We start from the raw sequence: 24,460 nt of genomic DNA on the forward strand, positions 1-24,460 counted from the left end.
TGCTAGCAACCGGGTTTCGATACCCGTGGTGGACAGAGCACAGATAGCCCTTGTGTAGCTTTGGGCATAATTACAAACAAACAAACATTATGTCAACCAATATTTATTAAAGTTCTTCTGATACAATAATTATACAAAATGTATAAGAGAGAAAATTAAATTCACCCAGGGGCTTTCTTTTATTTTATGTTGTATTCATTCTAGTTGTAGATTTATGTGTGTATATATAATTCCTAATAAATAATGCTGTGTTTTAATTTAGTACTTTTATGTCTTTTTTTTGAACTGGGGTGAGTGAGCTGTTGTGAAAAACTTGCAGGAGTGGATGATATTGGAAAATTTTGACAAGCACTGACTTAGTCAACAAACTTTAACATTTCCAGTAAATTCACCCAGGGGCTTTCTTTTATTTTATGTTGTATTCATTCTAGTTGTAGATTTATGTGTGTATATATAATTCCTAATAAATAATGTTGTGTTTTAATTTAGTAATTTTATGTCTTTTTTTTTGAACCGGGGTGAGTGAGCAGTTGTGAAAAACTTGCAGGAGTGGATGATATTGGAAAATTTTGACAAGCTCTGACTTAGTCAACAAACTTTAACATTTCCAGTAAAACTCCGGCTTTCCATCTAAAGACAATTACAAATGACTATCAGAATTGCATAGTTTGGAGAGTGTTCTTTCTGCTTATTATTTTAATTTTTCATTATTGTTATTGTACTAAAGATTATTTAGAAGTAACCAAAATCTCCTAAGCTTACCCAAGTGAGGTATTATTGGGATTTCAGCCAAAAATGCTGCTAATAGCAATGGTACCCAATTGATGAAATAATTTAGTCTGAAATATATAAGGAAAAATGTAAGAAATGTAGATCTAATTAGTTATACTCATTAACTCTTTCAAGTTAGGTCATGGGTGAAAGGCCATGTCATCTCGTTTGTTGACTCATAATTTTATTGAACTACTATTTCATGAATTTATGTCAATACGTTTTGTATCAAACTGTAGATTATAATTCAGATTTGGGTACTATACATCACTCAATTTCTTAATTTAAAAGTAAATATTGAAAAAACACAAACATCGATTTTTGTGTGTCACGTGGTATGTTGAATGCAGCACTGGTTTAATTAGATTTTTATGAAGTCAAAATACTAAGTCTATAGTTTCATAGGAATTAGAAACTAAAATTTAAGATATTGACAAGTTAGAATATCAAATAAAAACATCTTATTTTTTTTTCTATTTGCTAAGATATTGCTTGTGTAATAAATCAAACACAGTGGCACCCCACCCACCTGTCTTGAATTTTTGGAAATGCTCCCTTATATACACTTACTTCTATATATGACATGAATAGCCAATCATAAGCTTAGAATGTCCCCCTTGTGGCTTTCCCAGCCATGTTAACAGGCTTGGTGCAATTTCTTTCTTTTGAACCAATATTTCAAGTAGGTAGGGTGTGTCTTTAGTCTGCTCAAAATTTCCTATTTTTCTAGACTAAAATACTTCTTAGTTACTAAGCTTGATTAATTATAGTGAAAATCTATGATATTGATGTAGTAATTTATGATTTTTTTAGTTATTCAAATGTATATATAAAACCTAAAAAAAATTTATTTTGTTTCATATCCTCCATGTGCAAAATTTTTAAAGACTTAGCAACCTACGTCAAGCAGCAACCAAGTACAAAGGTCATAACTGGAAGAGATAATTGTTTGATTTACTTCTTTATTTACTGTTCTGTTTTAAGAAACATAAGTTTAAGAACTTATTTCAAAATAGCAATAACCTATATACATATATAATGTATAATAATTGAAATGTAACTGTATCTTACAAAACAGGTCACTTTGTAAAGACTAAAGGTCAGTTTTATATGATTGGATACGGTAACACAAGTGCACGTGTACCACATCATTGTAATTTCTGTATTGTTAGCCAAGCACGACTGAAAGGTCAATATAATAAAAATAATAGATATACGTAACTGTATAATTTTTTGAGATTTAAGCTATTTAGTCTAAACACTTATGTTTTTCATGTTATAATTTGTGCTCATTCTAGAATGAAAGAAGCATAATCTATATTTATTTCCTAATTGTTTATGGTGGTTACAAGATCAGTCAAATCTACCAAACCCATACAGATATTCATTTCTGAAAATAATAGATAAAATATAGTTTTTTCTTAAGAAATGTTTGATATCTGTACATTATATATATTTTGCTTGTGAAATTAGAAAATTTTCTGATGTATAAAAGTATTTTTAATCTTAAAATGAAAATTACTTTACAAGTTAGATAGACAACATGCGAAAAGAAACAAAAAGCATGAGAAAAATACTGCTTTACAAACATTAAGACTTAATTAAAAAATGTGAAATTTTGCATGTAAAAGCATTGTAATGTTAAGTTAGATAGACAACATGCGAAAAGAAACAAAAAGCATGAGAAAAATACTGCTTTACAAACATTAAGACTTAATTAAAAAATGTGAAATTTTGCATGTAAAAGCATTGTAATGTTTACTGATAATGTGCCAAATTTCATTAACATTCGTTTACTAATTAAAAAGATATAGCATGAAAACTATAACAAGCACAAAATGGTTACAAGGTTGATCCCAGGGATCGAGCCCATGTTGAAAGAGTTAAAAGCTTCTCACATGCTCCAATATAAGCATAAGCTTTCTGTATATTATATATTCTAGTCTGATGTATTATTAATAACTGAATTTTTGAATAAAAGTGGATCTGTAATAAGTAAGAGAAAGAGAGAATTTTTATAGATTACATCATAAAGACATTTCTCTTAATAACATAAATACTGCTGAACTGTTTTTAATATTTAAAAAATAAGATGGTGGTATTATTATATGATAACATGTTCTGCTTCAAGTTATTGGTTTGGGAAGTTTATTCTCCATTGGGATTATGGCTGAAATACCAATATCAATGAAGGAACAAACTGATGATAAACCAATTCACTCAAATCGTTATAAGTTTCTGTTTTAAGGCAATGCATATTCCTAGACAAAGAGGAGAGTATATTAAGTTAGCAATATTATTTATTAAGTAAACTGTTAGTTCTAATATTGTTTTGATAAACAGTTATTTTTAACAATAACATTCACACAACACAGCAAAACAAACTGTTGCTCATACAAGATAAATAACATTCACTGCAGTTTTAAATATTCCTTCTTTGCTGTAAGTAATAGCTTGGGTATAGTACATATTTGTTGACAAAAAATGACAAGTCATAATGGTTAAACTATGATGATTCTTTAACAGTCTGAAAGGCTTTATATAATGCTTAAAATTATTCAACATGTCCATACAAGTTATATTTCAATTTTACACATAAAATGTCAAAATAGCTTAGTATGATCAATTCAGTGAAATCTTTATAACTGAACTGTATAAAATGGTAAGGATTTCATCTTTCATATGGTTAATTTTGTATTTGTTTGGTACATAAGTGAATACATAACATCACTTAACTTACCAATAGTTGTGTCAAATTCTTATTTAAAGCGTTGGATATGTTCATTAATCTTTCTGAAGGAACGATGCTCTTCCTTGCAACAGCTGCTGACGATGTTTCCAAGTGGGCAACAACACTCTCTTCAATCATGGAAAGAAAAAAACAGAGAACTCTATTATCATTTTATTAACTTTCTACTCATTAAGACATTTTGCTCTTTAGATACATTCCAAACATAAAAAGTTCTAGCTACAGGCAAAATAAATAAATGATATAACAAAGGGGGTTTCTTTCTTCAGGTCATTTTGTTTGCACCTGTTACATGTGTAACACATTCAAATTCCTTCTTCTGATTTACTTTATTTACATCTGTTAAACTGATAACTAAACCCAGTTCAGCTTCCTTTTTCAGAGTCCCTTTCTTTCATCTGTTATATATTAACTAAACACAGTTCATGTTTCTTAACTTGAGTCACTTTGTTTACATTTGTTACATCCATAACTAAACACAGTTCAGTGTCCTTTTTCAGAGTCCCTTTCTTTCATCTGTTACATATTAACTAAACACAGTTCAGTTTCTTAACTTGAGTCACTTTGTTTACATTTGTTACATCCATAACTAAACACAGTCCAGCTTTCTTCCTCTGAGTAACTTTTTTACATCTGTTAGATTTTAACTAAACCCATTTCAGCTTCCTTCTTCTGAGTCCCTTTCTTTATGTGTGTTACATTTGTAACTAAACCTATTTCAATTATCTTCTACAGAATAACTTTCTTTACATCTCTTAGATTCATAACTAAAGCTACCTTAATTTTCTTTTCCTAAATCACTCTGTTTACACTTGTTATATTCAAGAACCCTTATCATGGGTTCTTCTGTAATTATGAATGAACCTGTACTGTCTTAAGCTTGATACTCAAGCTAACAGAAAAATAAACAAGTCCAATATCAGACTGTTAAAAGTTATTCCTTTTTCTTTTTAACTTTACAACTAAATGTCACACACACATGAAAATAGAATATTGATTTCCAGTTTCTACATTTTACTGTTAAAATGCATGGATCCTACGAATATATTACCAAAATCCAAACTGCTGTTTCAGTTAAACTTAGTTTTTGCTATTAATGTAGTTTAAATCATCAGGTAACTTTAATAAATAAATTGATGTTCCATACTATGTATTCCATTATTACTTTGTGTTAGTTCTAACTAGTTACTTGTCATCTTTGAACCAATTAATTAGCTTGAAATATAGAGGCTATGAAATTTTAAGAAAATTTCAATGTCATATTGTGCAGCTGACACAGATCATAGGATTAACAAGTACAAGTTTTATTAATGAAACACCTATGCCCCCATTAATGTTATGCTGTATGTTTAAGTCAACCCAATATCATGATGTAGAACCTATTGATGATGTGTTTAGTTCCTGAATTTAAATCTGATCGTGTACAAAAAGAAAAAAAGAGAGTTCTCAATAATATTGAAGAATTAATGATGTCACAGCAACCGCCTGGAGTGACACACAGATATAGTCTAAACATGATCCTGATTTGTGGGTAGGCTGAGTGACTGCTTTAAAGTGAACATGTCACAATTTTTTTCAACATTGAATAAGACTCAAATCAGTCTCTTGCAGATGTTGTAGACTATAATGAAGATCAGACAGAAATACTTTCTGGGGGTAATGTTGGAGAATGGTAGAATAAAACAGTTCTTGTTGAGGATGCAGATTTGTCAAGAGCATTGATGCACAAAATCTCTAGGTTGAAATGAGATAGCATTGTGAATTATTAATATACATTGTAACTCCATTAAACATCCTCCTTGAATATTTTTCTTTCATAAACGGTCTGAAGTCTGAGATAGTGTGCTAGTCTATCTGTCATGTCAAATGAGTTTCTGTGAAAATCAGGATATGCAAGTATTGTTAAACTGAATCAGATAGCACATCTTTGAAGTACATAACCAACAAATCTGCTTTCAGTTGTACAATCTCTACTGTCTGACAGATATCCATGCTTCACAAAGGCTTTTGGCATTTCTTCTATATCCTTTAGTGATATTTTGTAAAGTACACCAATTGTCTGAAGGTTGTAAACAGTAATTTTGTGTCACTTTCCCTAACAATATGTATGTTTTCTATTTCATGAAATACAAAATGCCCTGTAAATTGAAAGAAAATAATGGACAATATTCGTGACACAAAGGATATTGAGTCATAAACAGTGAATTTGCCTTTGACCTTAATCTTTGAACCATGACCTCCAAAAGTTAAGCAGATGTAGAACTTTGTATGTTGAACATGTTGTTTCAGTTTCATCATTATCCATTTATCCTGTAATAAAATATAATGTTCATAAGATTGAATCATAGATGTTGGAACTGAGGACTCAAATATCTTTGGTCCTCTTTACTCTTCACAACTGCTTTCATTGTTTTATTGCTCTTCCAACCAAGATAAGAAATAAGTCAGTGGGAGTATGGAGAGTTTATGGTAAAGATTCAGGTTACATCATATGATGTCTAACTAAATATGTTTCTTGTGAGTTTCTCAAGGAATGATAATGAAAAAAATATTTATAACTACCTTTTTTCATTTTTCTTGCATAACCAAATAGGTTTTTAATTTTCTTTAATTAGTTACTTTTGTTAAAGATTACAATAAATAAAAAGCAAGAAATTTTGAACGTACCTTAACTCTAGGTCTATCTGACTGAAGTGCCTGATCTCTTAACCTTTTTTTTTCCCTACAATGTTTGTTGTCCAAAAACATAATTCATGTAGCTTTTAAATATGAATTTAGAAAATTAAAAACATTTCACTTACTAGATCAGGTTGTATGAAAATTATTGCAATTTACTTAGCTTTCTAACTAACCCGTAAATGGGTTAAGAAAATTTCATTACTTCTTGGATCAACAGCATCTCTAAACTCACCAAGCTTTGATGGCAAATTATTTACTTTTATGACATAAACAAAACAACCTATCATTAGATTTAAATAGTGTACAATTTGCTTTTTCTATTGGTTATAAACATATTATAGTCAGGTTAAGTGTCAGAGAGAATTACATACATTTTTTGAAAGACAGGATGTGACAGTAGGGGTATGGCTTGTGGGTTTGACTTTCTGGCTAATATCTCAGTAAAGCAAGAAGACTGGAGACTATAAATGACTTAATAATACCTATTCAGTAAGTGTGTAACTTATACCAAATGTAGAAGATCATATAGCAGTAGTAAGAAAATCCAAAACAAGCAATTTCAGCGAAGAAGAGCCATGTGATACAGAAGTGAAGCTGGGGAATTTATTTAAATTTTGTTCTTTTAAAATTAACATATCAAAACATATAATATTACAATTTGAATTGTAAATTATATTTTGATGTCAAATCTACTGACATACATTGATAATAAAGTTAATCAAATTTTTAACATAACTCTAAAAATGTGATATGCACACTTTGACCCACTCAGTTGCAGAGGGTTATAATGATAGAACTTCAGGAAATCTAAAAAAAATACAGCTTTTAATTACTTTGCTAATTGGTCTGGATCTTAAAGTGTAAAGTAATATAAGCACTTCAGGAAATTCAGAAAAATACAGTTTTATCATTACTGTGCTAACTCGTCTGGATCTTTATGTGTATGACAATATGAACACTTCAGAAAATTCAGAATAAAATACAAAAATACTGATCTTTCAAATACTGTACTAACTGGACTGGCTTTTAAAGTGTTAAGCAATAAAAGCACTTGAAATTCATATAATCTACAAACAAAAGGATTTGCACTACTGTGCTAGCTGAACCAGATCTTAATGTTAAGTAACAGCATCACAATAGGAAAAAGCTGAAAATATTTGGTGAAATACTTATTATAATAAAGATAATCACATATATTAACAATTAAGTACAACATACAAATATTAATTTTACTCAGTCTCTGAAAAATACACAAAAAACTAATTGGGCACCCTACATTTATTTTCCTATAATTGTAGTAACAATTCTGGCTGGTTGATATTGTTAACTTCACAAAAATAGTTCAACCATCCTTTAGTTCACAAAATAAAATTGTATGTCTCTCCTCTTGTCTGCAGTTCTTAAGTTTGTCAGACCTTTCAGGCCCTCTTTTGGCTCACTCCTCCCCACAATTTTAGTGGATGTGAAGGAATACTTATGCCACCGATTTTGCCATCATTTTAAATATTTATTTATATTTTTTCATGCCACTTGTTAATCAAAATATTTGGGCTGTTTGATATTAACTTCACAAAATAGTGCAACCATCCTTTAGTTCACACAAATAAAATTGTATGTCTCTACCCTTGTAGACAATTCTTAAGTTTGTCAGGCCCTTCTTAGCTCACTCCTCCCCACAATTGTGGGGGGCTGTAGAGGCATATACTTAAGCCATTGATTTTGAGTACTTACAGTGTTTTGAGTAATAGTAAAGTTATTTACTAAAATTTTGAGTAATAGTAAAGTTATTTACTAAAATTTTGAAAATAACTCTCTAAAAGATCATGATATGCACTTTAACCTGCCCACAGCAAAACAGTTAACAGCCTGCTTTATCGAGTGCCCATATAAAGAATGAGACAAAAGACAATGTCCTTAGTCCAGAATATTGAGGTACATGATACTGCAAGATTTACTTTGGTTACAAATAGTAGAAAAAGCAAGAGGCTGAAAAGCTCCTTTCATGGCGCAGTGCCCGTTAATCGATGTTCTATTGTACTTACATAACTAACAAAACGAAACATATATAACCAGTAAAAAGCATAGCTAATCAAATATACCATACAAACTATATTAACTATATTGATTAGAATGCACTGTTTCATCTGGTAATGATATATTATGCATTAACCATGATCAAGATATACTTGATACAATACAGCTGAATTTTTTTTTTCCCCATTTTAAGTATAGTAGTGTAAATGTTGACATACATCGTTTTCAATGAAGAAGTATTTTATTGTTGAAAAGTACAAATGATACCCAAACCAAGTTCAAAGTTCCAGTATACAATCTTATAATTTCAGTTCATATTAAAAAAATACAGGTTATTTAACATATCTGATGCTCACCTTCTTTACTATAGACACTTTCATCATCTGACACTCTCAGGACTTCTCTGACTAATGCAGTAAGCTGATTGGCTGAAATGATAATGATAAACCTTAACATGCAGACAAGTTATAATAACAATAATATCTATCAGCAAAAGAAAGGTTAGTATCTTAACTCTGTCAATATGGAGGTGGTCACTGTGTCTGATTTTGCTATCACAAAGTAAAAGTCAGAGTTTCCATACAATAACTTTTAATATGTTTTGTGTATTTTCATGAAATCTCACAAGATATTTTAATCAAGTGTTGACTGCTCCAAGTGAAATACGATTTTCATATTACATTTACATAACCACTTTTTTTTTCAGCAAAACTTTATGTTTTATCTGTTTTTTTCTCTACCCTAACTCTATATGGACTTGATTCTCATATGAAAGTCTCACTTTCAAGTCGAGATTTTATTATTATTTTTATATATTTTTTGTTTTTGTATATAAGTATATAAATGATCATATTTACAACAAGCTCTAACCCTATCAGGACCATGCCATTTTTAAATTCCTTTCTGCACATCTTAAAGTATTACATTCAACATTTAATTAAACCATTTTACTGTCAATGTATTTTGATGAAATTATTATTATCAAGTACATTATAATTCAAAGTTGCGTATTATCTAAGTTTTCATTAATTTTTCAAAAGAAACCTCTAAACAAATAAGGAAAATTGCAGTTTCTTTTTCCATGGGTACCATTGTGGTTACAATTATCAACTTTAAGAACTGGTACAGAAGAAACTGTGTGTGTAAAAACGTTTCCATTCAGATATTCAAAGTACAGTGTACACCAGTTGTTTACAAGTAACTTGAGAACATTCCAAGAACTTGTCCTGGATGAAACAGTTGTAAAAAGATAAGCCATGCCCACTTGCAAAGTAGAAGCTGTGTTGCTAAGCAAAAGTTTTTAACTGAATGGGATGTTTATAACCAATAGAAAGAGCAGATTTTGCAGAATCTTTCTTGTAAATTATCTTCTACCACAATGTTAACATTGACTATGTGGGTATACAATTCTCAAGTATATTGTTGGACATCATTGTTCTTATCCTTGGCTGTTTGTCTCTCCTTATACACATTAGTTTGACTGACAGTTATTTTGCATTTAAGATTTTATTTTTATATTTTAGTTAATTATGTATTTTAAAATTTATAATTGAAAGAATTAATGATTTTTTAAAATTTATTCTATGCTTTGGCTCACTCAACCAGCTATCATAAAGTTGGCAAGAGCAAACAAAATTCTGCCAGAGGCTAAAACTGTCTCTGCCTATGTAAAAGTTATATTGCCCATGGGCACTCGATGTGCGTCAACATAAATAATCAAAGATAAAGAACACAAAAGGAAAATAAAATATAAAAATAAACTATAAGTGAAAAAGTAAAGATGTGAAATTATGCATAATGACCCAAAGAAGATATTGTAAGATTAATCAATGAAGAGCTAAAAGGTATATATAATTTCTACTTCTTAATTTTAAACATTTCATTGCACTGTACAGTGATGATAATAGTTAGTTAGTTAGTGATAATGTACAGAAAATGGCAAATAAAATATTTTTGATATTCATTTAGGAGGTCTACAGATTATGCAAGTAAAATGTAAAAACTTAACATGAAAATAACCTTGCAGGTGAACTTTTCAAAGACTGAGTGCAAATAACTATGTTAAATAACAAATTTTTATTGGAAATAGTAAAAAAATAAAAATTGAGTATTTTATTTTTCTGAAACTACATACTTTTAAGAAAGTTCTTGTCAAATTTCAAACAATTTTAATTCATAGCTCATTCCCCGAACTTTAACCACCACAATCTCTAAAATTATCTACAAGTCAAGAAAGGGGCAAAGAGAGATAACTTTAATCTCTGACCACCCCTGGGTTATTAAACCTAAATACCTACCAAGATTGGATTCAAACAATTTCATCTAATAGTTTCATTTTTGGAAAGAAATTTCACAGAGGTTACATAACCCACTAGTAATCTTCATATATCTTAACAGAGTTAAACACCATTATAGATTAAATCAGGGAGTTGAGATACTGGTTAACATTCAAATTGTAAGATGACACATTTAGAACATCAACTCACCCCAGTTTTTCAATTGTACTAAACATTTCTAATAATTTCAATGAAATAAATTCTAAAGTAAAATTCTGAATAAAACTAAAATACAAAGTGAAAACAACTAATGCGGTCAAATGAAGTTCCTGGAGAAACAAACCAAAGACAAATGGATGCTGAAAGACATGCAAACATGTTTTGGCCCCCTCTATATCTTCTCAGTGCATTGAACAGGGACATCAACTAGTTAAATAATTTTAACTAATTAGCTTAAAACTGATATAATTTTGAAATTTGACTTATTAACTACACTCTGATGCCAAGTTTATTCATATACATTGATAATCAAGTAGTTTAATTAAATTTTGAATGTAAGTCTGTAAAAGTTCTTGATGCACAAACTTTGACTTAACTTTAGTGAGAGGGTTAATTCTCTAGACCACTTTATATTAGAACTCAAATGTAACAGTAAATGTTTGAAGTACACTACTTTTTATGAAAGCAATGGCAATACCTCAAGTGAATTACATCGGACAATAATACTGACATTTACTAGTTATTCAAAGGGGAAAAAACCTGCCGCTACATCACATTATTTATGACTAAATACTAATTTAGATGGTTTAAGAAATTACTACCTTGATAAATGGATGCCAGAATTAGATCCTTCATTCTTTTTTCACCTTCAAATTCTTTTACAGTCTGTAAAAATAAATAAAAAGTGATAACCACAACTGAAAATATTAACATAACAAAATAATCTTAATCTAAGTCATGGTTTAATGCAATTTATGTGATTTTTGTCATAAATGTTAAAGTATATTATCCATCAAAACCGTAACTTACAGTCAGATAGAGTAAACCCTGATGAATCTATAAAATGTAAAAGCCATAACTCAACAGCTTATATTGTACTAATTGACAATTCAATGATCATGATTACAGTTTTCCATCTCTAAAACAAACACTTATATCGTGTCTTTACACTAACATAAGCCATCAGAAGCACTGTTATTCCTTTTTCACTAGAAACAAAAGGGGAGTAAAAGCTCCTCATGGTAAACTTTATTGGTAAATATAGCAACATGAAATATATTTTTAAAAACTTTATTTTACTTCATTATCACAAATCGTCATCCCACAGCTCTGCTGTTATTTCATCTTCTGGTCCACCAGCATTTGATTCTACATGTCCACAAACTTGAGATATTGGTTAACAAATTAAAAGACAACATGTTTACAGCAGTTTGAATTAATGCCACTTTTTCAGGTGCTGTAGAGATTGGAATATTGGACATGTAATAACATGATGAAAGAGCTAAAGATAATATTTTGGCATTTTACCTGGTTCAAATCCTACATTCAAGTTTTCTTTCAATTAAAACATGTAAAATGTATGTTCAAACCTTTGTGAGGGAAATTTTCACTATCTACCTAAAATAACAAGAGTGCAATTTATTGGTCATTTTCTCAAGCTAATATCTCTACTAAGTCTTTAAAAATAAATAAAAATAGGTGTTAATTTCTGTCCTACCTCAGCTGCATGCTCCATTTCCTCTATAGGAACTTGAAAAATGTGTGAAACAAGATCTTCTTCCTCTCTCGAATCATTTGTAGTCTCTTCATCTTTGCAAGTTACCAGTTCTAGATAAGAATATTTTTGCAATTTATCAAAATTTTCTCCAGTTTCAAAGGCATTTCTTTTTCAAAAATTATACTACAACATCTTCAGTTGATTTTTTATATGGACATTTCAATATCTGAACCCTTTTGAAAAAGTAAACTTTTTTTTTTAAAAATCACAAAATAATTTCAGATTTCAGACTTTTAAAACTTTAAATCATTCAATTTAAGAAATGTAAATATTTGTGATCACTTTGGACTTACTAAATAATCAACTTATGACAATTAACCTCAACAACTAGTAAAAACTTATCTTAAGAAATTTCTCCATATCAACCAATCTGGATGCAACCAACCTGCAAAAACTATATTATCTTAAACGTAAAATGTAAGATTGAAGGGAACACATGAAAGCATCAAAACTAGTACAGTAGTTTTTTGTTCTAATACTTTATTCGAAAAGTATGGTTTATTTGTTTACTTTCATTTAACCTTTAGAAATTTTACTAACTAAAGAACCTTCATGGGAACCCATCCCATATATAAACTTTGTTATAATAAGAAATTTAGTTGAAATTTCTCCAGGGCAACCAATCTGGAGGCAACAACCAGTAAATACCTTATCATCTTTAAAATTTTTACTGAAATGTTTTAAAGGCACAGCAACTAAACACATTTGTTAACAACACCAGTAACACATATAATATGAAAAAAGTTTTGATCACTTAGAGACTGAAATAATTAACTTCATTACCCTCAACTACATGAAAGGCTAACCAAAGATGTTTCAAGTGAAGGTTAACAAAATATTAAAGTTTATGAATATGAGTGAACATATTTATGGAGTAATTTAATTTACTCCATGTTAATCAAGATTTTGAAAACCAAGGATTCTGTGCAACTCAAATTATATGATACATTTGATAAAACATATTCAGCAGTTGAAACTATATATATCTTTTATAATGATACACCTAAAGCACATGATCAACTTTAGCCTATCCATAAGGCTAAGAAAAGTTTTAAACATCTGCCTACTGCTGCATAAGACATCTAGCTACTGCTGCCTATGACAACAACTGGCCTCTATTGTTTACAATAATATCTTGTCACTGTTACATACAATTAGATTTTTCTTGTAGTCTGCATTCAGAAACGACCTTAATGATGGTATAAAAAAAATGTAGCTAATTATCTACTTTTCAGAAATTAATTGTGCTCTACCTTTGATATATTACTCACAATAGCTGTTACACAGGGTATGAAAAGCTAGACAAACATAATGAAAAAACAAAATACAAACCCTAAAAATCTACTCTGAAGGTATGTTGAAAAAACTCTTCAGTCAATGACTATTTTGTATTTTAAGTAAGTAATTAACCCTTTCCAGCCCAGGTAATCTGGATTGAACTTTGAGAAAATTTGCAACATCATATTTTGAAAAATTATTTGTGATGTATCCCCATACATTTTCTACAAAATAAAATTACAATTGAAATTTTGGGGTTTTAAACATTCTTTTTATAAAGTTTTATTAATATTTATTTTCGATGAAATAATTTAAAAAAAACTGAATTTTAACCTTAAATGTCAATTTTTAGCCTCCTTTTGGAATTTTTTTTATTCAGGTTACATAAATAAATAAATTTTACACCTGCACAGAGACAACTTGTTAAAATATGAAACAAAGCTAGAAATGCATAAATTTAAAACAAATTGAAATTTAAATTTAGAAAAGATAGATTAAAAACTGAATTTTTGAAGTTGGAGTTGTCAAGACCTGTAAACTTCAACTGTCCACACATTTTTTATTATAATTTTTTTACATCCAAAGTTGTCAAAATCATAGATATATCATCTAAAATTTTGGATCATTTATTTTCTCACAGTCTCTTGGCCATAGAACTCTCTTTCATCCTGATGTAGAATAGAAATTTCTAAACTTTTTTGTTGGAACATCACAAGGCTCATTTCGTGCTGCATTCGAAACAGTGTAAGTTATTAACGGTTTTATACTGCTTGCAAGCTACGGAAAGATAATAAATTAACTTCATGGGTTTTTGTGTGTGTTTATTTTGTTCAAGTAATTATTTTGTAAGATCAATTTCTGTAAACAACTACTTTACAATAGTAATTTGACACCTACAAAGAAGGTAATCATTCATATCTATGAAGTCCACGACAAAGGAAATAGCACAGACCAAACAACTCATTGTGGGTTCTAGCCTCTTCTATCTGATACAGTTGTATAAGGCAAAAGAAAATTTGTACTTTGTCCTACAGTTGCTTGAGAGGTAAATTAGTATCAATCCAATTATTCAAAATGTAGGTTTGAATAAAAACCCTATAACCCGAGCACTTTTGAAAGGTGAACCTTTCTTCTTCAGGGGCAAACTGGGATCTTATTTAGGTTTTTACATGTAACAGATTGAAAGACAGCAATTAACTGCAAAGTTTATAATGGCAAAAATAATTATACCAACTCTTATACTATATTAATATTTAATTCATAAAACATAATCAATCAAAAAGACAAAAATAATTTTACCGACTGGGGTGACTACAGATTCTGCAGTTTGCACAACAGGGCCTTTACTGACTTCAATTTCTAATGGGTTGATCAGTTGTGACTCAGTTGACACATTAAACAGCTCAATCTTTTCAAATGAGCTGCAAGAGGAACAAGTGTCTTTGCTCTGCGATGATAAGGAATGAGCATGGTCATCTGCAGTAGAATGGTTGAGACTAGATATTTCTGTTTCAGATAGAGGAAAAGCATCAAGAGAGAGATCATCACTAGGCTCTTCTGTCTCGGTAGATTCCACACCAATGCTTGATGTAGAATGTGATGACTCTAAAGACACAGACATCCTAGACAAACAGTAAAAGTGTTTAAGTTTTCTTTTGAAACTCAAATAATCTATAGTGTATCAACTATGACCAAAAAAGCCCCTTTTAAACAAAATAAATTATCAGAATAACTTTTATACCCTTTCTTCCACATTAACATGAGCCATCAGAATCACTTATATTGTCTCTTTTACACCAAACATAAGCCAATATAACCACTATTATTCCTTTTTCATGAACAAAAGGCAAATGGTTTTTGTTTGTTCGTTCAGAATTTCATGCAATGCTATAGAGGAGTTATCATCAAATAGCCATCCCTAATTATAAAAGTGGGATTTTACCACTTTCTAAAAATAAGTAGATTCTGTAACAGATTGCTTATAGCTTGACATAAGCCATTAGAATAACTGTTATCTTTTTCACATTAACACAAGCCATTACGATTACTTTCTTGTTATACCATTTCCACTAATGTAAGCTATTAGGACCATTTATTTCACACAAAATGGATTTTAAACAATTTTGTTATAACTTCAAATATGTAATCCAATTAAAAATATATATTCATAATAGTTTGACTCTAGAAAAACAACTTCTTATAATTTTGAAAATTAAGTAAGAAACTCAGTCTATAATTTTCACTTCAAGGATTTGTTCTGTTTTATAGAATTAGTTTAACAAGCATTGTACATTTTGATATTCTTATGTCTAGAGCTAGCCACTACGTAACAGATTTCCTAAATTAAGCAGAAGTCATAATTTCATGAAATTCACAGACTAGTCCACTGATTGCTAATATTCTCAACTCCATCTGGTCCACATAAGTTTATAGGAGACAAAAGTTTAACAAACGATTTGCTAACTTTGAAAACACAAAAGATCTTAAACATTTTCTCAAATGGGTCATGACAATCCAGAGTCTGGTAATTCAAATGTCATTCTGGTGTCTCTAGGTACCCCAAAATGCACCAACCAAGAGTATGGAAATTCAAAAACAACTTTGAGTTCTGTAGATCCCCCAAAACATACCAATCAAACAGGCCACTACGATTCAAAGTTTAGCAGTTAAAGGACCATTCTGGGTTTTGTACATTCCCCAAAACATAATAATAAAGCAGAACACCACAACAAATCAATTTGATAATTCAAATATCATTCTTGTGGTCTCCAGATTCCTCAAAATATACCAATCATATAAACCACAATTATTCAAAGTTTAGCAGTTTAAGACCACGACCATCCAGGGTTTGGTAATTCATACACAATTCTGAGTTCTGCAGTTCCCCAAAATGTACCTACATAACAGGCTACAACAAACCAGTGTTTTTTAAATCAATCACCATTCTAGGTTCTCCAGACTCCCAGAAAGGTATCAACTTGCAGTTTGGTATTCAAACACCACTCTAAGTTATTTAGACTCCCTGAATTATCAAACTACAGTTTGATTGTTCACAGACAATTCTGGGTTCTCCAGACTCTCCGAAATGACCCAATATACAGTTTGATAGTTCAAACACCATTCTATGTTCTCCAGACTCCCTGAAATGCATCAGTCCACAGTTTGGTAGTTCACACACGATTTTGGGTTCTCCAGATTTTACAGAACATATTAATCAAACAGTCACTTGATGTCCAAACACAGGTTCTTCAAACAAAATCTTTGGATGAGCTCAGCACCCACAATAGATAAATCATAAAGCCATTTTTCTGGATGCACGTGATATCCAACAAGAACCACTCAAAAAGGCTACAGTTATAGAAAGCTGGTTCTGAAAACAAAATCTTAGATACTGAAAACTCCAATTACCGACTGCAACAAAACAATTTATTATTTGAAACTCTCAATGTTAAATAGATTACCGAACATATGAAAACAATTATCAAAATCTCCAGAAAATGTAAATTTTAACATTTTAGCTTCTAACCTTCATGGTATGTCCTAATAATACTTTGCTTTCCACCTATTTCTAACACTTATACACACTGTAAGATTCACTGCTCTATACTGTTTCTTGAGAAGGCTGGCTACAAGATGAATTGGTTTGGTTTGTTTGGAATTTCGTGAAAAGCTACACAAGGGCTATCTGCACTAGCCATCCCTAAGTTATGAGTGAAAGACTAGAGGGAAGGCAGATAGTAGTCACCACCCATACCGCCAACTCTTGGGCTACTATTTTATCAATAAATAATTGGATTGACTGTCACATTATAATGCCCCATGGCTGAAAAGGTGAGCATGTTTGATGGGATGGGTATTCAAACCCACAACCCACAGATTGTGAATCAAGCGCCATAATCACCTGGCAGTGCAAAGCCTAGCTACAAGATGAAACACTGAATAACATGTAAATAGCTTACAATTTGTTCTTCTGTAAATATTCATCTCTTCCCGATGAGCCATCTTTAGATTTGGCTTTTTGAGCCTCGACAGCTTCTGCAATGCATCTTAGCCACCTGTAATATAAATGTAGCAGCAATATCATCAATATTTAGTACTTTTATTATCTACTAAATCAGCAATAATTCACTGTTTTAAAGCTGGTTAATAAATTATAAAAATTTAAAATATTTCTTTATTTCTTCTTTGCCTAAAGTCTAAAGTGTTGCTATAGTTAAGCAATGCTTTGAATGTTAAATATAGAAATTTATCCAGTTTACAATCTATTTTCCAATAGGCAAATGATACTGTAGATGCTTAATATTATGCATGAAGTTTTAAACACTGTTACAAAACAATAACATTAATAAATTAAAAAGTAGTTAATTGAGACAGATCTAACACTGTATTATGGTTTAACATAATAAGATGCACTATTTACTTTAATGGAATGACACTCTCAAGGAATGAATGTTACAACTATTATATGGACAGCAGATTTATAGATAGCAGTCACGGCACATTTATATACATGTAAATTTTGAAGAAAAAAGAAACTCAAAATATTTTAAAATTATTTTTAACTATGTGTTTAAGTTTTTCGATAGATAACAAAATAAGTACATAAAACAATACCTTAGAGCTCACAGCTTCTTACTGATCAAAAACATCACAATGTATGAACATACACAACAAAAATCTATTTTAATACAGTAGTTAGAAAAACAAAGAAGTACTTGTTTTTCTGTATCAAATGTTTACAATAAAGTATAGTACGTGCACATTGATGCAAGTAAGAAAAATAAAATCTCACTTTTTTCTTTCTGAAGTTGAAGAGGCAACAAATTCATAGATTGCATGTTGTTCAGACGTGGAAACAATAAAAAATGCTTTGCTATCTATAATTAAATGAAAATCAAAACTTAATCTTCTTAACCTTACCACAAACTCTTTTTTTTTTCCATGGTAACTTACTTATTACCTATAACACAACTTACATTCCTAGTTGATGAAAATGAATAAAATAATAAAAATTTGGATCAAGTGTTACTTTTCTAATATTGATGTATAATGATTCAGGAGAAAATCTAGTAACTTTAATTGATTAACACATAAAATTTAATAAATTACTTAATTTACACACAGGATCTAATATACTTAATCATATTAACACAAGATATAATAATCTTTAACTATTTAACACAATACCTAGTAAATTTTAATGGACATTGTTGTTCAATAACTGTATTATGAGACAAGAAAAATTGACAGAAATGTTATAAAATTTCAACTGATTTAGACATTTAAAGTACAAGAGTGGCCCTTTTGCACATGTCATGACCTTTACAGTGTTACATTCTAAAGCTAATTAATAACCTTTATTATCAATGTTATGTCAATAAACTTGACATCAAAACCTATATTATAATTTAAATATTTATATCATCTGTGTTAATTTCTTAATTTCAAAAGGAAACACTCAAAACATTTTTAATCTTCACTTTTTTGTGTCCCACAATGTGTTTGTGCTCTGAATTCTCCACTTCAGGTTTTTATAACTTTAATGTTAGAGTTCTACATTTTCCAACCAATTAGAAACACAAACTATGCATAAATACAAAATGTAAACCCCTACCTTCTTGACTTGTCGAGATATTAATAAATTTGTCACAACCACCAGAGAAGACCTGCCCATCTTTCTTTGTCTTTTGAGATTGATTGCTAATCAACTTCACATAATTAATGTGCATGTTTATAAAAATAGCAAAAGCAGATTTTCCTCTACATAAATCTTATGACTTCTTTCATTTTACCACAGTAAAGCCATAATTAATGGAATTTACTGTTTGTGGGTGATCTGATTATGGTGCATCAAATGATTAAGGAATTATTTTACCCTATGTATAGCTTAGTTAGATATCCACAGAAATTATAGTAGTTTATGGAACATTCTCTTCTCATGACTGATATAAATATTTTTAGTGAGAAAAAGTGAGGCCTAGCACAGTTATACCGATGAGTGCAAAATTCATGTGCTCTCTCTCTCTCTCTTTATGTGCTGTTCATGAAAAAGCTAACAAGCTCCTGCTGTTATTTATTGTTTTCGAAAGAGAGACAAACTGCTCTAATTATAAACTCAGGGAGTGAAACCATAAAATTTTAATATAAAGATGTGAAAAGGTTAACAGCTGAAATTATGAAGACATGTAATTTGAAAATATTAAAACAATTATGCATTCAAAGAAGATAAAAAAATGCATTATTAACTTTATTTCATTTTTTAAACTTTTCATTTTACTATACATTGATGATATCACCATAGTTAGTGTTAGGGTAGAGAAAAACGAGAGATAGAAATTTGAAATTCATTTGTGTACAACAGACTTGTAATATTTACTAAAAGCTTGTCAAATTTTGTGAAGCCACTAAGAAACTCAGTAAATTCTGAGTTCTAGCATATGTATATCATTAACATTGGGGGTCAGTCCAAGAGACCAATCAAAACTTAAGGTGATAATCATTCACCTTTAGTTGATGATACACAAATTAAAAATCCACTCAGAATATTTTAATCTTAAAAACTCATTACAAGAAAATTTCTGCAATCCATGTAGCACTTTACAAGATTATTTCTAAAAAGAAAGGAATAAAAAACATTCCTGATCCACAATTCCTTTGTAAAACTAGTAGTAACATAATATATAATTAACACCACAATAAAACAAATAATAAAATTATTTAAGTCACATCGTTACTTTCTGGGCCCAATATAGGTGTTTAGCAAAAATGACTTGGTACAAATGATCATCAGTTTTATTATGATATAATATCACACGTAATACTACTAAACGTTATATTCCACCACCTAAAGTATTCTAAACATTAAATTTTATGAAACTGCTTTGTTTACATTAAGGATTATAGTTAACAATTACAGAAACAATAAAATACCTGTTGCAACATTTCTTGTAAAAAGGTTTTGCACACGAAGAACTGGACTGTGAGTGACTTTGGTGTCTTCCCGGCCTGAAGTTAGATTGTTGTTATGGAATTTCAGCTGCAGCTTATCATCTTGTTTCTGTAGCAGTAAAAGGATCTCTTCTAGTAGCACAACATGCATCTCAATGGTTTTCTGTTTGTGCAGCCTCCAGATTAGAGGACCCTCCTGGATTAACTTGTGCTTGGTAAGGTCAAGATGCTGGAAATTGAGAACGTTTTCATATAAGAAGTTAATTTATTTAAAAATTATAAATAAACTATGTAATAAAAAATAATTTACAAGTCATATCACTATTGTCAAGTAAAGATTAAAATGAATATTTTTCGTTTCATAAATGCTGCAAATTTCTCTGTACATTAAATAATTTTGTGAAGACATATGATTATGTAATTAAAGTTTCTTAAAAGAACATCTTGCAAAAAGGTCTTTCTTGAAATTTGTTATATTAATTTTCTGAAGAGCTTTCAGTTCTTTTAAAATTTACAATAAAATAAAAATGGCATTTCTGGCATCATCTAAAAGATGCTTTGAAATAATCTCAGTTGTTATTCTGAATTAAGTATTTTTTCTTCTTTTTGTGGGGATGTAAACAATGTGGTTCAACTTAAAGCTTTCTTCAGACTATATCATACAAAGCTGTCAAAAACTTCATCACATAGGTTTAAAAACATACATTTTTGTCCAGATTTAGTATTTAAATTATGTTAAATTTGTAATTATTAAACGTTTTGGGTCTTCAGTGAAGTCTGACAAGAATAAGAAGAACATGAAATTCAATATATGAATGACTTAGTTATATTTATAAAATAATATTTTCCGGTAAAGTGTTTTGTCAAGAGAACATACATTATAAAGACAGGATATAGTTAATGTTTGAACTACATTAAATATTAAGTACTCTTCTTTAAAATATATCCTTTTTGTTGTTGTTAAAAGTTTTGACCTCTGTAACTATTCACAGAATACTTCTCCACGCATTAAATAAATATGGAAGTTTTTTACTCAGCAGAATAGATATTCAATATGTCTTTTCATACATCCAAGAAACTTATAACAGGTTATGGGTTTAAATCTCTCACAGTTTTATTCTTATTTTTATATTCATTCTCTATAATAACAAACAGAACTAAATAAACAGCTTATAAAAATATCAGATGTAGTGATTTTTTTTAATACACATCTATCTATTCTTCTTTTAAATTAGTGTTAGAGGCTAACTAGTTTCCACCTAGGTGACGCACTATTGGCTAGTGAAAGGTGATGTACTTAAGAACTGCAGTTCTCGGCTGCTTTATAGCATGAAATCAATTATCCACAATAGGCAAATTTCTTTCTTATTACAGTTTTATTGCCAAATGTCCTGTTCATAAAATGGTGACTTACACGATAGGAATGAACAATAGAAGCTTCAACTTTCTCAAAGGCAGTTCTGTCTATTTTCTTCTGAAGCTCACTGAGTCTGTGCTCGTTTTCTGCCTCCTTCACAGCTTGGTTTACATGTGCCAAGATCTGCTTGCTGCAGTCCACTGCTCGTAGTAACTTGCCATGTTCTTCAGACTTTTCTGTAAAAAAAAAAAAAAACAGTGCACTATGTTTTCAAGAAGAAACTGTTTTTACCTTCGTTATTGATTAATAAATAATAGTCTGTACCAAGCATGAATATACTACCAGTTACATTACAGATAGTTTCATAATAACAATAAGTACTTAAAGAAAATTACAAGTAATTTATCCATTCCTCAACTTGAGTGTGTAGGGTAATTTAGTTCAGGAATTCTGAAGCATTTGTATAACATCAAACTAGAAATTAAAAACCTCTAGGGTGTTAAAAATATTACTAATTTTTATTTTCATCCACAAAAAAAAAGGATTTTAATGTTTTTTGTGAGGTACATTAATTTAACTCTACTTGCATAGGGTCTCGGACTGTCCCCATTTTTAAGAATTAATGATTACTATAATTCCAAATATCCAATATCTATCTTCACAAATTTTGGCAAGCATCAGTGACTCATAGATGCTTCCAAAGGAAAAAGTGTTTGTACAACATTATAGATCTAAAATTCAAGGACTAAAAAATTAAAATGTTTACACACTAACATGGGGTCCATAACTATATAACCTTAAAATAAAACTTAAATTTTTATTTCATTTTTGTTTTTTAAAGATGACACCATGAACAATGGCTAAGAGACCTATGTCATCTTTATATCAAATTAATTAGTTATATAGTCAAATTTTACTGACATTTTAAAAAGATATATGCTGTTTGGCGCACAAATTCAATGATTATCAAACACTTTTCCAATAAAATTTGGATTTTCAATTACTTTCAAGGCCTTCAAATTACTAAGTTCTAGCCCCCTAAGCAAAGTTGTCAGACATAATTATATATTATATGTACACAAAACTCAGTATTCAAACATTCCAAAAATTTCATACAAATCTTGAAATTAACTTTATCATGAAAATTTAATGTGAATTTGGCATAACTTTAAAACCTCAGAAACTTTAAATCATGTCATGTTTTTTTATTTTTAAAGAAACAGTTACATGTTTAACTATTATAAAATCTAGACTTCAAGACATCGAGTTTTTTTCTTATTATATATATATATTTAGAGCTAATTTTAAAACAGTTTTACCACTAATTAAGCTCTAACATTAGAAATTGCATGAAGAGAGATTAAATTATTGGAGAGTTGTTTTCACTTACGTGATGTATATTTTGCCACATTTTCTAAAAGAAGAGGATATTTTGTTAATCTTTGAAAACCTGTTGCAATGATGTCTTTAAGCTGTAGCCTCCTACAAAGAGGGTTTGCTTCGGTATCCTGTTAGAGAAAGAAGTTCTCACTAAAATTTGTTATTTTCAAATCAGAAGAGCTTTTTACATTTGAATATTCTAACAAAAGCTTTACAGGCCTAAGACAAAATTCTAATCAGAGTTAAGTAGAAATTTTGTTTAAGTGCAAAACTACACAATTGGCTATCAGATAGTGTTATGAGGATCAAACTCAAATTTTAGTATTATAAACCCTGAGCTTATTGTTGAGACACTGGGGGATAGGTAGGAGAAGAAACTTTCAATAATATAGAGCAAATAGAAATTGTAAACTTATGGATTTTGTACATTAATTTCAAATTCAAGTACTTCAAAATAAAAACAATCTTTGGTACTCTATGCCATTAAAACTTTACAGTAGGGGAAATGTATGTTTATTATTGTTGTTTTTCAGGATAAATAAAATGTAAATGCAAAAACAAAAATTCTAAATTAATATTAACTTCTGATTAGATCATGCTACTTATTTAATTCAAAACCAAACTCATAAAGACTAAATATAGGCTAACTGCTCTTACTTATACAGATTAAGATTCATTGTTTTATCAGTTGGGTACCCTCACTTCCTTACTTTGGCTCAGACTAACATAATTACAGTGATTTGCCAAGGTAGGGATAAATTTTTAAAACTTTTTAGTTACCCAGTTTTTTTAGTTTTGACATTCTTGTTTTAATATTGTTCGTAGCATTAAAACTTACTATATTATTTTAGCTAGCTAGTTTAGGTGTGTGTGTGTCTATATATATATATATATATATATATATCGATTCCTACTTGTCTTTATAAAATTGTAAAACTTAAATTATACTTTTTTCATTTTATAGTTTTACTGCCAGGCTTGTACGATATATCTTTTTTTTTTTCAGACCTGAAAAGTGACACCTCACACTGGGAACATTTCCATACATTTTCACACATGCAGCTTTGGACTTGTGCATTCTTAGTTACCTAACCCTTATTTTTTCTCTCAAGTCTTTTTTGACAGAAAAATTCATTTACCTTTCAAATATGCATTTCAAAATATAGATAATACATAAATTACTAAAATGGAATCTAAGCTTTATATATATG

General features: G+C 29.7%; 1 protein-coding gene across 2 annotated transcripts in view; it reads right to left on the reverse strand.

Moving 5' to 3' along the window:
* The window catches only part of LOC106473352 (putative leucine-rich repeat-containing protein DDB_G0290503), a 101,586-nt gene that overhangs the window by 23,091 nt on the left and 54,035 nt on the right, over nucleotides 1–24,460 (reverse strand). For both annotated transcript variants that reach the window (XM_022402743.1, XM_013934037.2), the window contains exons 11-20: nucleotides 23,260–23,377; nucleotides 21,927–22,105; nucleotides 20,495–20,741; nucleotides 18,357–18,441; nucleotides 17,524–17,619; nucleotides 14,864–15,186; nucleotides 12,227–12,336; nucleotides 11,331–11,394; nucleotides 8,590–8,661; nucleotides 3,512–3,630 (exon numbers count right to left, since the gene is read on the reverse strand). In XM_022402743.1, coding sequence (XP_022258451.1) covers nucleotides 3,512–3,630; nucleotides 8,590–8,661; nucleotides 11,331–11,394; nucleotides 12,227–12,336; nucleotides 14,864–15,186; nucleotides 17,524–17,619; nucleotides 18,357–18,441; nucleotides 20,495–20,741; nucleotides 21,927–22,105; nucleotides 23,260–23,377 — 1,413 coding nt within the window. The remainder of the gene's footprint in view (nucleotides 1–3,511; nucleotides 3,631–8,589; nucleotides 8,662–11,330; nucleotides 11,395–12,226; nucleotides 12,337–14,863; nucleotides 15,187–17,523; nucleotides 17,620–18,356; nucleotides 18,442–20,494; nucleotides 20,742–21,926; nucleotides 22,106–23,259; nucleotides 23,378–24,460) is intronic.

This window comes from Limulus polyphemus, unplaced genomic scaffold, assembly GCF_000517525.1.
Source record: "Limulus polyphemus unplaced genomic scaffold, Limulus_polyphemus-2.1.2 Scaffold128, whole genome shotgun sequence".
Taxonomy (NCBI): Eukaryota; Metazoa; Arthropoda; class Merostomata; order Xiphosura; family Limulidae; genus Limulus; species Limulus polyphemus.